A 15,306-nucleotide genomic window follows, 5' to 3' on the forward strand; every position below is an offset into this window, starting at 1 on the left:
TTGCAGCTCTCAGTGGGACTAGGTTTTCCTACTGGTAAGGAGGAACCCATATGATGAAGCATGTCACCCTCGGGTGAGTGAGGGTTCTAGTCCTTAAGGGATAAATTCCCCTTATTGTTTATTTATTTTACTAGTATCTGTTTGATCTTTGTTGAGAGAGAAAAAAGGCTGCATACAGCCTATAGGCTTACGGTGCATTGATAAGACCAGAGGTGATATTCAGCTCTGACCACAGTGCCATATCCCCTGCCCCACTGAACATCATACTGCTCCACTGAGAGAAACTCGCACTACCTTCAACTACAACCCAATTGTGCCCCGCTGTAAACACCTGGATGGGACTCAATTCAAATTACACACAAGAGTAATATGTTGCCTGAATAAAAGTAACATGATGTTGGAAAAAACAAACACTCGTAGGGAATGCAAGATTAAGTAAATTATGTGATATGTAAGCAGGAACAACATGGTTACCTTAACGTTTTTACACTCACTATTTAGAAATCAGTGAATGCTTTTGCCTGAAAGGTAAAGACATGACTACAGGGCCAGGAAGGGACTCATTTCAATGTCCATTGCTAACAAAACATAAGCAATATGGTTTAAAAAGACCACATCCGTGAATACAGACCCATAGTACACATATTGTTTTTCAATCCACCCATCAAGCAGGATTTGCAGTACCTCCAAGATTGGTGCACTTCCCCACCCAGGGGAAACCATGCTGTTCAAAGAAAGACAAGAAAACTAAAGTAGTGCTTCACTTGCAAACTCTGTAAAGTGACGCGGATGTCTTTGAATGTGAATAAAATCGATCTGGCCACTTTGCGACCGCTCTGTCTTGCTTTATTTAGTTATTTATTTTTCATATGTTTAATATTTTATTCCAGAGACTGCACTCTGGAATAGAAAAATGTAAAAAATAAAAATGACGACATTTCCAGCAAAATTGTTTTTCTTTTATCCATTTCACAGGGGAACAAATAAACTAAAGGAGGAAAGGGAGAGTGGGAAAAGGTTTCTTGAAGTCACGGTTTTCAGTAAGAGAGAAGGAGCTAGACAGAAAGAGAGAGGGAATAGGAGGAAGAAAGCGAGGGAGAGGTGGTGGCAGCTGCCAGCGGCAGAGCAGATGTGGGCACTGTCCTCGTCTTCTCTGGGCAAGAAGGAAAAGACAGAGTCCTTTTCCCTCTCTGCCCACCTGCCGGTCCGCGAAAGGCCACGAACGCCAAGCCTCATCCGTAGGCCTTGGCTATTTCTGCCGTCCTGGGACGCATGTTGAAAATAAAATAGTAGGGGAACGGAATCTATTGAATTAAAGAGGTAGGGGCATGCCGTGCCCTGCGGATCCTACCAACTTCGACCAATGCTTCTAACTGAGCCTTCCAGGTAGCGGTCCATTTACAAAGCAACATTTGTTGACCAATTCCAACAGCTTCACTAAACCAAAGTCAAAACAAAAAATTATACAACAATCAGAAAGAACTCTAAACAAGATCAGCAGTGGATTCACTGCAAGATAAAAGGCCAGATGATTTGTTGACATGAGCAAAAATATCTTGGTACGGTTAAGCTTTAATTCTGAATAGACTACAGCATAAGCTAAAATTTTTTTTTTTCCGATTAGTTTTTATGGATATCTAACCCCCCTCAACCACTAACTCGAAGTATTGCTATAATCCATTTCAAGACTCCAATAAAGTCATTGGACAGCTGAATCTGGAGAAAACATAGCCAGCAGATATATTTATTTAACCTCCGCCCACTCTTTATCGACACCCATTTCCTCTTGCAGATTCATAAGAACAAAGAGTGTATGACCTCCTGCCACTGCCAGCACAGGGAGCCGATTTGCGAACATAAAAGCTAAACTATTAAGACCTGCGCTTGTGGCGGAAAGACTGCGCACCCACTAACAAAACCGCATATAAAGCTGCCCTAAGACTCTACAAATCGTCACGGCATAAATCTAAAGCAGTTTTTTTTTAGGAAAAAATTAGACTCTCGGCCAACTCCGCCAGAGAAACATTTAAAATTGTTAACCAGCTCCTCAAAGTTCCGGCTCCAACTTTGGTTCATAACGACCCCGTATTAAAATGCAACCAGCTAGCAGAATTCTTCGATGCAAAAATACGGAAAATCCTTGATAGCCTCCCTCAATCCTCTGTCACAGTACCCATTGAGGCTCCTTCCTCTGGCTCTTCCTGCCCTCAGTTTGAGGCATTCAGCTGTATTTCCAGGGAAGACTTCTGTAACATCCTATCTAATATAAAAAGTGATTCTCCCTCTGACCCAGTCCCGATGCATATTCTAAAACAAATCATGAGTACTATTGCCCCAGTAGCCACTGAGCTACTTAACGCGTCACTATCTACGGGCATAGTGCCCCCGAGCTGGAAGCAGGCCAGAGTCAAAACGCTCTTAAAGAAACCGGGACTAGACACCTCCGATTTTGCCAACTTTCGCCCAATCTCCCTTCTACCTGGATTGAGCAAAGTAGCCGAAAAGGTAGTGAATAGGCAGATCTCAGAGTTCCTGGAGTCTAACCACCTCCTAAGTGACTCTCAAACGGGTTTTCGCCCTGGTCAGGGCACAGACACCGCCATCTTAGCGGTGACTGAAGAGGTAAGATGCAGCTTGGATTCAGGGGGATCAGTAGCCCTGACCCTCCAGGATCTAAGCGCTGCATTCGATACCGTAGACCATGTAGTTCTGGCTCAACGCCTTGCCAAGCTGGGCATTACAGGGTCAGCCCTTAGATGGCTGCAGTCCTTTCTGGACAATCGATCCTTCAGGATATGGGAAAATGGCTCTATGTCCAATTCCACCCCCCTCCAGTGTGGGGTGCCGCAGGGCTCCTCCCTCAGCCCCACACTGTTTAATGTCTATATGGCCCCGTTAGAGAAGGTAGTAGCCCCATTTGGGATCAAATCTATCAGCTACGCAGACGACTCAGCTTGTCGTCTCGCTGTCACAACAAGGGGGCCGCCCGGATGACCTCCCGAAATGCCTTACGGCCATTTCCTCCTGGATGTCTAGCTCAAAACTTAAACTGAATGGAACTAAGACCGAGATCATGTTTCTGGGCAATCAAATCACCTCCCTGCCCCTGGAGTTGTGGCCCCCCTGCATGGGGGACCTTCCTCCCCCCCAAGGAGAAAATTAAAAGCCTGGGGATCTGGTTTGAACCCCAACTAACCTTTAAGACCCACGCGCAGAAGGTTGCAGGAGGTTGCTTCGGTCTGTTACGAGCAGCCCGGAAGGTTCTCCCCCTCCTTCCGTTTCAATCTAGAAAGCTGCTAATCCAGGGCCTGATTCTGTTCAAACTGGACTATGGCAAAGCCCTCTTCCTGGCTGCTCCCCTTGCCACTATCAATACTCTCCAGCGAGCCCAGAACGCTGCAGCCAGGTTGCTTATGGGGGCGCCTAGATCAGCCAAACCAATGTTAAAGGCCCTTCACCGGCTCCCAATTCAAGAGCGGATCACTTTTAAGTCACTCTGTATTGCCCATAAAACGTTGCAGGGCAAAGGCCCTCCGGCCTTGAGAGGACTGATTCGCCCCTACAAGTCGGCCAGGGCCCTCCGCTCAGACAGGGAAAATCTGGCCATCATACCAAGAGTGAGGAAGGCACGCACTGGAGGCCGCCGGTTCTCGCTGAATGCTTAAAACAAATGGAACGCCCTTCCTAGAGATCTCCCGATGGAACCCGTTCACCTTAAATTCAGAAAAGCTCTCAAAACCTCTCTTCCCTACCACTCCCTAAATCCGTCCCCTCTTGAGTTCACTATGTTCAGGTCTTTTTCAGCGCTGGGACGCTCCAGGGCAGCCATGCGCTCTATAAATCTAAATCTAATCTAATCTAATCTAACCTGCAGAGCCAATCAGAGCTACCATCACATATTATGAAAATATGTCTGTCTCTCACATTTCCTCATCCATTACAACGCTAAGCTATGTGCTAAAAAATACAATAACCGTACCTCAGTGGTCAACATGCATGACATGTAAACTCTTCTCACATAGGCTCAAAGTATAGAAAACACTCTCTCAACCACACTTCCACACTGTGTAGTGTGCTACCCAGTCAGACAAGCACTGTGGTTTTCCATATAGAGATAGTATTGTATTATAGTATTTATAAAGTTCTTACTATGTTCACATATACCCAACGTCTAGAGAATAAGATTAAGTTACACTAAAATAGTGCTTAAAATCACACGTGAGCCATTGTTCAACTATTCAAAACTGTTTAGGTTTAAGCAAGAGTAATTAGCAAACACTAATGGAGGAGAGCTAATAACAGTGAAGCACATTCTTGATTTTTATATTTAGCCAGATTCTACATTCTGGATTTCCCTAGTGAAGTCTTAGCAGGTTCATCTGTCATACAAAAGAGGCACTGAGAGGCGCCAAGTCACATGACAGGAAGTGTTCAGCTGTAGAACTTCTTTCCATCTTGTTCAGCCTACACTTGGTATAGGATACCAGTAGTGCAATAGCCACCAAAACAGTGTATGAAAATGCCAATGCTTGTTGGACTCGGCCTATGCCCATAGTACGCATCATTCCGAATAGGGTTTTAGAACTACTACTGTTAAAAAAAAAATGGCATTTAATGCATTGGTAAAAGGGAAAAAGAAGTTAATTAAAATAATGAACATAACTTCATAAAACCAAATGTTTTGTAATGTTATAAATATTTGATGTTTGGCATTTATTGATACCCATACCAGATTCATACTTTTGCAAAATCAAGTATAGGTCATAGGGGAGTGCTTTTTTGGTTCATATTCGCCTGGATACGATATACTGCACTGCTGCACCTGTACTCATAGGTTTACCACAGTGGTACCTTGCATTCCAATGACAGAAACAGAATAATTACATCAACAAGATGTTGCATGCTTGCTGGAAACAAATATTTTACGCATTGGGGAGAGGAGTTGGCCTAACGGCTAGGGCAGTCAACCTCGAATCTGGGAACCAGGTACGAGTTTCGGTAATGACGCTGAACATCCTGCGATTCTGGGCAAATCACTTAACCTACCCGTGACCAACCAAAATAAATGTGTCCACATGTAACGCAACTGGTGGTATGTATGGTGCTATGTAAAGCACTCTGATACCCGATACTCCGGGTCAATTTCGCGCTATAGAAACTCTGCAGAATAGTTGCTCTGTAGGAAATAAATTCAACCCAATTTTCTTAACACAGAGAGTTTATTTCCATTGCTGCCATTTTACAGAAAGGATCCAAATTCTTGGTGGACCCATGGCGAAAAGCTGTGCACCAAAACTAGACCAAGCAGAGACCACTGCTAAACACCTTCCCTGTATAGTGTGCTATAAAGCAGCACATTTCAGGGTAAAATAAACCATTTTTGATGCAGGGGCCATTCCATACAATGTTTTTACATTTTGTTTTACAAACCTTAATAATTTTTATCCATTATCTGGGTCCCATTCAGATCATAGGTCAAAAAGGGATCCAGAGGAAACCCAGAATTATGGTATTTCCCAGGAGTGGACTTATGTTTTGTGCATCTTGTTTGCTTTATGTGATGTGCATTTTCAAAATATGACTATGACTGCTCCATCAAGACCCACAATTAATCTGTTTATAAAGACTGTCACAGAATAAGCAGACCATGGCTATACAGCAAAATCTGCATAGGTTTATATATAACATAAAACCAAATCGGTTGATATTCCGATCCATGTATTGCTAAAATAATCAGATAAAACTGAACTACAGATTTGGCAGCTCAACCGTGCTGGCGGCATAAATTATCCAACCCCTCACTGAAGGACGCTTTGCTTGACAAAATGGAGCATCACATTGGGGTGCGAAGTCAAAATACAATTGTGACTAGAGGGGAAAAAATAGAATTTATTTGCAATTAGATACTTAGGGCCTTATTATGAGGTCGGTCAGAAAGCCTACGACCGCTGGTTGGGGGCTTTCCGACCGACATGGTAGGTTTACACTCGGACAGCCGACATTGTAATTCGGGAGTCAGATTGTAAACCTACTTGGTTTCTACAGGCTCCTTGAGCCCATCGGATGCCGCTCATAATCACTTAAAGACGGTGTTTCGGGCATCGTGATTATGATGTCGATTTCCAACAGCCTTCCATGTTGGCCTTTTCAACATTGAAAGACTGTCGGAAAGCAACGTTGGGAGCCCCAAGCAGATCTCCCTTCTCCCCTGGCACTCCCGCGTGTGGCCCTAGAAGGTACCTATGGCCACACGGTGCACGATGTGCAAAAACTTCCATTGCACAATTGGAGCTTGTGTTGCGGGCAGTGTCGGACCGCCAAACAAGCTCCCCTTGTAAAATGAAACTTTGCGACCGCATCCTAATTGCGGTGTTGGGACCGCCGACTGAAAGTCAATCGGTTCCGCATCTGCCGAGATGACGTTCAGAGGCAACTCCGACTTACATCGTAATCAGGCCCTTAGTGGTCTTAGCACTGAGAGGTATTGAAAATGAACCGTCTTGCAGGACATTTTGGAGTAAAATATTTCTCCACACATCCCTCTAATTCCTGCCTCACTTCAACGGTTCACATTTAACAGGCTTTAACTGGGTTTATGGGTCAAACTCGATTATGTCCTTAGCAGTCTACTGCCCCAGTAAGTGTGCCAGTCTCAGATCTCTTTCGAAGTGATATAGCCGGAATTCTGTCAGTCTTTGCTGTGAGCATGGCATTTAATAAACCAGCAAGAGCATAGACAGGATATAAACAACATCAAAGTAAGTTATTAAATTGTAAAAACAAATAAATGCATAAATAAATAAGCAAATAAATAAAGTGCAGGGGCCCACTGTTTTTCTTAGGAGCCTGCTGGTGAGGTTGTTGAATACCATTGTTGCTCAGTCTGGACTCCACCCCATTCCGCTTTCTTCCGCCACTCTACATTTCCTGTTTCTTTATCTCACTTTTGCAGATTATTTTCATCCCTGCTTTTCTCCCTCTGTCTCTTTTTCCTATCTTTCTCTTCTTACTTATTTCTGCTTTTCCTGCAGTTGTCACTGTTGCTCTGGATCCAAGTCTGATGATTGAAAATAAGTCCTGGTCCTCACCACCCACCACCACCACCTGCACAATTAAAGCCCTAGATAGATCAGGGTAGCGTAGTTACTTGATGGCTGCATTATACTTGCATTTATAGTCATCTTCTATTAGGAGTCTAGACTGAACAGCTTTTGTAGAGATTGGCCTGCATGCGCCTCCGATAAAATAAACTCTAAATGTAGTTGTGTACTCTAGGCTCACCTCGAATTCAAAAGCGCCTTAATGTGCAAGCAAACTACTAGGCTCATAAAGTATAAAACCGTGCTGTAATAGTATTACAAGTCACCCATTAATTGTTTTTAGGCCCCAATACACTTCAGTAAATGGTTAAACTCAAACAAGACTATGATTTACCCATTGAAGCCAACTTATTCAACTATTAATTATCGATTGACTAGTAACTAACCATGTACATTCAGCTCAAATCCTTCATTCATATCAATAGCAATTACTTACAATTAGACAGTTTGGTTTTACTTAGATAACAGACATGAATGACATGCAGATGTTTGAGTTAGGGACTAAAATACAAAACGTTTAATGGAATGACCTTCCCCGGTCCACACACTTACCAGACCTCCAGTAGACATGCGGCGAGGACGGCTTGTCTTCATCTGAACTCGACATTTCACACGGATGCATCTAACCACAAACGTCTCAGGCTAAACTACCGCAAAGTCCAGACATTATTAGTAGAGGTTAAAGGCCATCACCATGAAATTAAATGAGAGCACTGTTAGTAGAGTTGCGAACATGACATGAATCAAAAACAAAATCAGAAGACAACATATTAATCATTGTTCGGCTGCCCTGAGATTACATTGCACACAATCAAAACATTTTGAAAATGTTTTTTTTGTTAATATCAAAATTCCTTCAATTCTTAAATCAAACATTCCAAAAATTATGACTTAATTGGAAACAATGCACATCTTCATCAGGTATTTAACTAATATGATATTTTGTTAGTTTCTATTTTTAGAATTACATATCACAACAAATTTGACAAACACAATAGCAGCAATCATTTCCTGCATGCAATTAGGCATGGTGATTCATTTCGACTATGATTGACCAGGCTTTTTTCCCTATGAAATACGCAATTTGCATGTTGTGCCAATTTTCTTCACCCAGGGTTCATCTAGATATTACAGACAATGCAGAACATGCTGAAGGTGAATAACAAGCTTGTGGGGTTACAGTAAGGAGGAGTCCTAATATCACCACAAAAGAAAAAAACTTAATTTATATTTAGGATTAAGGATTAATGACAATCAGTTTAAAATGGGATTGAAAGAATAATTGAGAGATAGATTTTAAAACGACTATGTAAATTATTTTTCTGGAGAGATGGAGTAGTATATATTGTACTCAATGTATTCATTGAAGTGCTTTCTAATAAAGCCTAATCGCATGATGCAGATGTCTTGCACCTCTCTGCGATCTTTAGATAGATTGGAAGACTTTCAGACGGAACTACTAGAGCGGGTCAAAGAAATCATTACAAATTTCTTGGAGGATTGCTAGAAACAGTTTTTTTCATATATCTTTTATCAGCATTTGTTTTCAGGTTTGATTTGCTCTGAATTAGAATACAGAAAAATCCTTACATACATACAAATATAAGCTCTCAAGCTATAGGTTTAGACGCGATATAAGGACTTCTATGGCTCCTGCCGCATAGCGCCCCATGATTTTTTTTTTTTAATTGGCTAATATCTAGACATCCCTTACGTCTATACTGCATACTCAGAACTGATGTAACTCTACAACAAAAAAAAGCCCGTATTGATCTAAAAAAACGTGTACATCCATCACTCGTCGACTTGCGCCTAGGATTTCGGAACTTTTACGCACTTGGCATTGATAAAACCATATTGGAACCCCCTAATATACTTTCAAAATTAGATCTGGTCTCCCATTCGTAGTCCAGTGGAATTCCCACAAGGTTATAAAAAACTGCAACAGCAGGCATGAAGAGTTGCGCACAAACATTTTTCCTTTTAGCCTGTTCCTCCAGTGGTAACACATTCCATTCCATTCTTAAAATGTTCCTCGTCCTAACCCACCAATAAATAAGTGGCTTTAACCTCTGATTTTCCAATGTGAAAGCTCACTTGCTACAGCCTTTTACATTAGTGGTTTTCCCTTCATTTTATGACTAGGGATTAATCTGCAAAAAGCTTTTTAATTTCAACAAATTTATGAAATTATCGGTTTTCATAAACTGTGCTAGACAACCATCGAGGAATACCAACTGGTCTACTAAAGTTTCAAGATTTACTCCTAAAATAATCTCAGCAAAAATGGCACAATGTATGCAGTCACTAAATCGGATCTGTGGGTAGAAATTTCCACCGGTCCCGATTTCTGGGGACTGTGATCATGCAGTTGCTGCTGTTAGATCAATAAATATCACTGGAATGCACCAAACCTTTGTGAATCGGCCTGTGTCAAATAGAATTGGTTCAGTGATCTCTCTATATATCAGGAGGAATAATCTACTTTGCTATCAAAGTTAGTTCCATGAAATGAGTTGGCTGTCTAGGAGAGAGGTCGTTGTTTTTATTTTGTGGTAATATGAGAATTTGCAGACCTAATTTCTGTGATTTGTGGAAATACTGGTCACTACTCAATGTTGTGTAAAATAAATTGCCATATTATGACATAATCTACAGTACAAGAGATGCGAAATTGGGTTGATTTGGTTTCATTATCCAGGATGTTTCCCTTATCTATATGTTCACATCACTTCATAAAATAACAGACAATTTCGAAACACTGCCATGTATTTTAACTATAACGTAGAGAAATAGCTGAAGACATATGCGGGCCAGAAGTAGTCATGAGAAAGTACAGTTTAACAACAAAGCACTTAAAAAACACAAAGGTTTCGCTACTATTTTGTTTGTGGTCGTTTGCAATACAAGAAGAGATTAAAGCCATCTAGAGTAGGTCCATTTTCCAATAAATCAGCTGGCCCATAAGAGATCTCACCAAGCGATTCATCCGTGTACTTCCTATATGAGGTCTATTTTAGTGTCAAGGTTTTCATTTAATTTCTTTATTGGCGTAAAAGATTAATTGAAACAGCTAATTGAGCATGTGCATTCAGAACGTGCTCCTGCAGCATGTTACTTGAACATGATCTTCAGGGAATTACGACAGTGGAATTTGCCACACGGTGCATAAATGTAATGCACAATCTCAAGAAAATGGTTGCTGTGAGTAAATACATCCATTACGACCATCATTTTTTTAAGATTGGAATGTTTATGTAAGGGGCAAAACAAATAACATTTAAAAGGCAGGCTATGTTAGTCTTTTTTTTTAATTACATTTCAGTCCCTGAATTAGAGGCACTGTAGAGTATGGATGGGCTTCCAGCCGCTGTATCCCTCAGTGAGCAGGACGATACTGCTTGATGTAGAGTGCGAGACCTGCCGCCCTAATGTGCCTCACCTGGTCAGAACTACGATTAGGAAAGACTAACGTACAAATTCTGCTACATACTACTGACCACTTAGAAGACAGAGATGACATTTGTCTTAAGGCAGCAGTGAGAGACCGCTCTAAACGACAAGTTTCTGTTGTGGAGCTGGCATATTCAGACAGCCGGCAGAGTCGGCTGGCTTATCATGTCTTTGTGCCTTCATAAAGATGACTATGGGCAGATTGTGTCTGAATCAGAGACAGATGCGACCAAAGCTGACAAATGTAAGGTAAAGTAGACAGGAAAGATGACACTATGTCAAAATCTCAGTTGGCAGCTTAGTATTATCCAATCAGCCTGCACCCGTGGGATGGCTTTTGAGCAGCGTTTTTGTTTGTATGTCTCAGCGGATGTTAAAGTCAAAATGTTCCACTGCGATATGGGTCTTCTCATCGATGTCTGGCACGGATATGGTGTTTCTAAAATAAATGTATGGTCCCATTTAAGAACGTGCTCTTGGACATACTTTTTGGAATTCCTTTCAAACCGCAGTGCATGGGATATACTTGCAAATTTGCTGAAGAGCAGCTATCACTCAGTTATCTTTACTTGTTAAACAGCAGCGCTTGACTGCACGGTTCACAATGTGCTTCACAAAACACTAAGGGTCTGATAAACCAGGCCTCAGCCTTTAACAAATGTGTGACATAGTTTAGATGAGGAGTAGATTAGTGGTAATCGAACATAGAAGTCTACTGAATACAAATGATGGGCCAAGATCTACTAAGTAGCTACTCGTCCAGTCACAAAGGAGATATGCTCCTGCTAAAAAGGTCTGATGAAAACAAAAGTCATTATTGGCCTCACATTTCAGCTGTTGTTACCTCATGTACCACATACCACATATGGATCACTGTTCTGGGAAAGTGAAAGAAAGCAGCATAAATTATTTGCATGATAAGATTTGGAAAATGGGGTCAAAACAGAATGCAAATAAACCAACATGTTTCTCTCAAACTTCTTCCTACACATGTCAAGATGATATGGTTAATGAAAAATTTCACTTCATTTTGTGTTAACCATTTGGACTCTACGTTCAGAAACATAATAAAAAATAAATCAATTGGTTCACTGGCTCCCTCCTGCAATTGTAAACTTTCTTTGAATGGAGTACATATAGGATGATCAAGTCTAGAACTGGACACAATTCGGGGTTATAAATCTGTTGTTCTCCTGAGAAACCTCTTCCATCAGTTCGGAAAGAGCTGCAACTGACATTTTCAAACTCATCCGAAGACGCATTGATTTTGCCGTTTTTATATTGGTTGGTGTTGCTTGCCCTTGGGTAACATGTAGTAAGTACAAACCGCTGACAATATGTATGTACTTCCACAGAGCTATGCCTTTCGAGATTTTTATGTTTATCTTCCAAGATGGGGATTATGTTTTTTTTTTTATTAAGTATTTGGGCAATGAAGTTCTATTTCATGCTTGGAGTATATGGACCTTTATTATAAAGTTAATCAGCGATGGTGAAAGAGACTAAAAACAAAATAAATTAAAAATGGCACCTTCAACTAACTGGCTTATAAAATAGGAATTCTTCAAGGATTTATAGTATTCTTTGTGTACGGCGTAACATATTGTGATCAGTCCCTTCACGTTAAGCTGTGTCTGGGGGCTCAGTAGGCGAACGCATCCCTCCAGAAACCTGTGTTTTATCTCCTGGCCACAGGTTTAAGTACTGGCTGGTCTATTCACCGGTTCACCCTTCTTTGGTCCAGAAAATGCGCACCACGGAGGTGGAAACAAACACCTGTGCTTGAGCGACAGGATGCCTCAAGAAGCAAACATGAGCTTTACAAATACACATTATGTTATGTTAGGAAGGCCTCAAAAGAAGGTTAGAGCATTAAAATGATGTTTTTTGGCCGGATATTTAGTCCGTGTAGACCACCTGGTCTACACTGATAGGAAAGACAAGACATTGCAATGTTATCAACAAAACCAATGCATGTTGCACCAACTTGCCACCCGCATGGCCAGATGCAGAAACAACATGGAAGACTGGAAACCGATTCTGCACAAGTTTTAGACTTCAATGCTGCAACTTAATATATATCAACCTTTCACAGGCAATAATGTCAATAGAATGATGAAGACACCTTCACAAAAGATGCTGTTTGTGCAGAGTTTAACTCTACTACCTCCCTACTGGTCTGAGAATTACTTACAAAGTTCTGTGCTACTTGTGCAAAATTTACAAGCGACCAGCTTCAATCTATTCGAAACTGTTGACTATGGATCAAACTGCAAGACCTGATGAAAACACACATTCCAAATTATCCTAGTCAAAAGGATAACAAAGAGATTCAAAATAAATTGCTCAGTTCATGAGAGCTGGACCAGAAGTCACCTGTAGGTATCCTTCTAGAAATATCTGAAAGTGCACCATCACAGACTGGTTATGTAAACATATGTATGACTCAAACTTCCAGACAAACAATGTCAGGGCGAAGGATACAGAAGTATTTATCAAAACTTGAAAAGTGGCTACGAGTTGTTGTGTGCGTCTTTCCTGAAAAATAGGTTTGCTGCTTTCATGGAGTCATTAAGGGCAGTCAGAACCAGCCTTTCATGGGTGACAGGCGTAAAAATGTAGTCATAAATGAGAAAAAAAACGGACCCGTCTGGTTTACCTCAGTGAAAAGCACATACCTGCATCATCAAATGAGGGGCGCATGTACCGTACAGTAAGGGTGCTAATATTGGCGTTAAATAACGCCCGAGAATTCCACATCTGGGACCCAAGATGTAGAAGACCTGCATGGCAATGAACGTTCACTAACTGAGAAAGGCTCAAGAAATATGACGTAGCGAATGGACATTTTTCCCCCTTTAACCTCAAAATAACAAAAATACCAATCCAAAATGGATTTGCATGCAAGCGTTTCTTTACATGGGTAAGAGAAGTGAGATACAGAGTGCCTAGATTAAGCTTAACGTTAAAAAGAGTACAGAACTAATGAGAAAGAAGAGGCTAGTGTACTATCATGGTTTTCAAATTCAATCCAAAACTATTTGCCAAAGGATTGGTAATGCCAATAGCTCTAGCTTTAAATGAATTATTTATGGTATTGTGAGGTATATAGCAGGGAGTATGCATTTGCTCGATAGCAAAGTACTATAGCATAATATTGGCATAGTTTAAAAGGTCAGGTGACAGTTGCACTGAAAAGCCTGGCTCATCTGGGCTGCTGCCACAGAACAACATACATGATCTAGTTATCTAAAAGCCTTTTAGAGCATTACAATGACATGTGGGTGCCCCTCTCTCAGTGGTCCCCACATAATTGTTTAGCGACAGCTGCGCTTTCAAGCCAGACCATAAAAAGGCTACTAACTAGAATGCATTGGGCCGCATTCAAGGTATGGGCGATCACAATGAGTTTCTGTTAAATTAATTAGCAAAATTGTTGCAGCACTCAAGGCTAATGAACTGTACGCCTTATGGAGAATGTCGTAGCTGCGGTCTTTCAAGAGTGAGTTCCAGAGAGACATATAAAGATTCATGGCCAATAAGATGGCTGATAGGGAGCGATTCTTGTATCTCCCACATACCCCCAGTAATCCATCATGATAAGGCTGACCATTTGGATAAAGCATGCAAGCGGCCATCACAGAGCCACTGTGAGGTGGGGGAGCTCTGACGCCAACAGAGTTCACTGGGCACGGAGTTGCAGCCAAGTGAGATCCCAAGATCATGCAAAGCAGGGTGCTAACAAGATGCCGGCAGAAGGCGAAAATCAAGGAAGGCGAAGATCGAAATACAGGAAGAAGAGTCAAACAAACAGCTTGGAACAGTGTTAAAGACAAATCAGGACAAAAGGGTGTATGGCATGCATCCAATGACCACTGGATTGCCAGGTGCATCCAAGCTGCAATGGTGGTTTGGAATCCAAATTCCTGAACAATTGGGGGACTGCGGTATTTAAGAATGGGGGCAATGATAACTGCCCCCCCCCACACACACAGGGGGGTAGTTAACTTACTAGAGTAACAGGTCGGCCAATTTAGTCCTGCTGTATGGAGCAGGGCTCCCGGACCGCAATCCATGTGCAAAGACAGAAAGTCCATAAGGTAAACATGATGCACCCTGAGGACTATGAAATATGAGAGATTAGGCGCTTGTGGTGATGTGCACCTGTGAGAACAGACACTGCGACGGCGATACAAGTACTGAAACTTGAAAACACCAATGCATGTGGAAGCAGGAACTTTCGGGCAGACCTGGCGCCACTGACCAATATAGCCTGAGGAATTCAAAACGATCACTCCGAGCCCTTCTATATGCCCCCCCCCCCACCTCCTGTCCTGATATGATCCCTATTACTATGAATTATAATTTCAGACAAACTGGTCTCATATTAGAGGGCATTCTCGAACTGGTGCCAGAATTGAAGTGCTGCTGACCAGAAGGGGCGAGTTTGGTGGAGTGGTCGTCCAGTGGTCCTAACTTTTGGCCCTGGTGGAAGATGCTGCTGTTGTCTAGGTACATACATGACAATTTTCCCTTAAAATATACTGACAAATAAATTACCAGGATTTCAAGGAGAAAGAAAATATATGTGAGTACAGTCAATGTTAGAGGAGATTAGAAGAGACAAAGAAAGTTGAATGATAATTTTGCTACATACTTTAATATTTAGCGTATGGTTGGCAAAGAACTAAAGGAGCAATGGCTCTCCAAATAGGCTTAATACCCAATGGACAAAGGTTACTAAATACTGCAA

The 15,306-nt window shown here is 41.6% G+C and overlaps 1 protein-coding gene across 7 annotated transcripts in view; it reads right to left on the reverse strand.

Annotated features, from left to right (window-relative positions):
* The window catches only part of PHKB (phosphorylase kinase regulatory subunit beta), a 1,358,073-nt gene that overhangs the window by 1,334,698 nt on the left and 8,069 nt on the right, over positions 1-15,306 (reverse strand). For 2 of the 7 annotated variants that reach the window (XM_086945119.1, XM_086945123.1), the window contains exon 2: positions 7,653-7,742. The exons of 1 other annotated variant lie outside the window; for it this stretch is intronic. In XM_086945119.1, coding sequence (XP_086801245.1) covers positions 7,653-7,722 — 70 coding nt within the window. In that variant the 5' untranslated portion in view covers positions 7,723-7,742. Of the gene's footprint in view, positions 1-7,652; positions 7,751-15,306 lie in introns of all 7 variants that reach the window. 4 more of the 7 variants (XM_086945122.1, XM_086945124.1, XM_086945118.1 and 1 more) reach the window with 2 other exon arrangements.

Source organism: Lissotriton vulgaris, chromosome 12 (genome assembly GCF_964263255.1).
Source record: "Lissotriton vulgaris chromosome 12, aLisVul1.2, whole genome shotgun sequence".
Lineage (NCBI taxonomy): Eukaryota > Metazoa > Chordata > Amphibia > Caudata > Salamandridae > Lissotriton > Lissotriton vulgaris.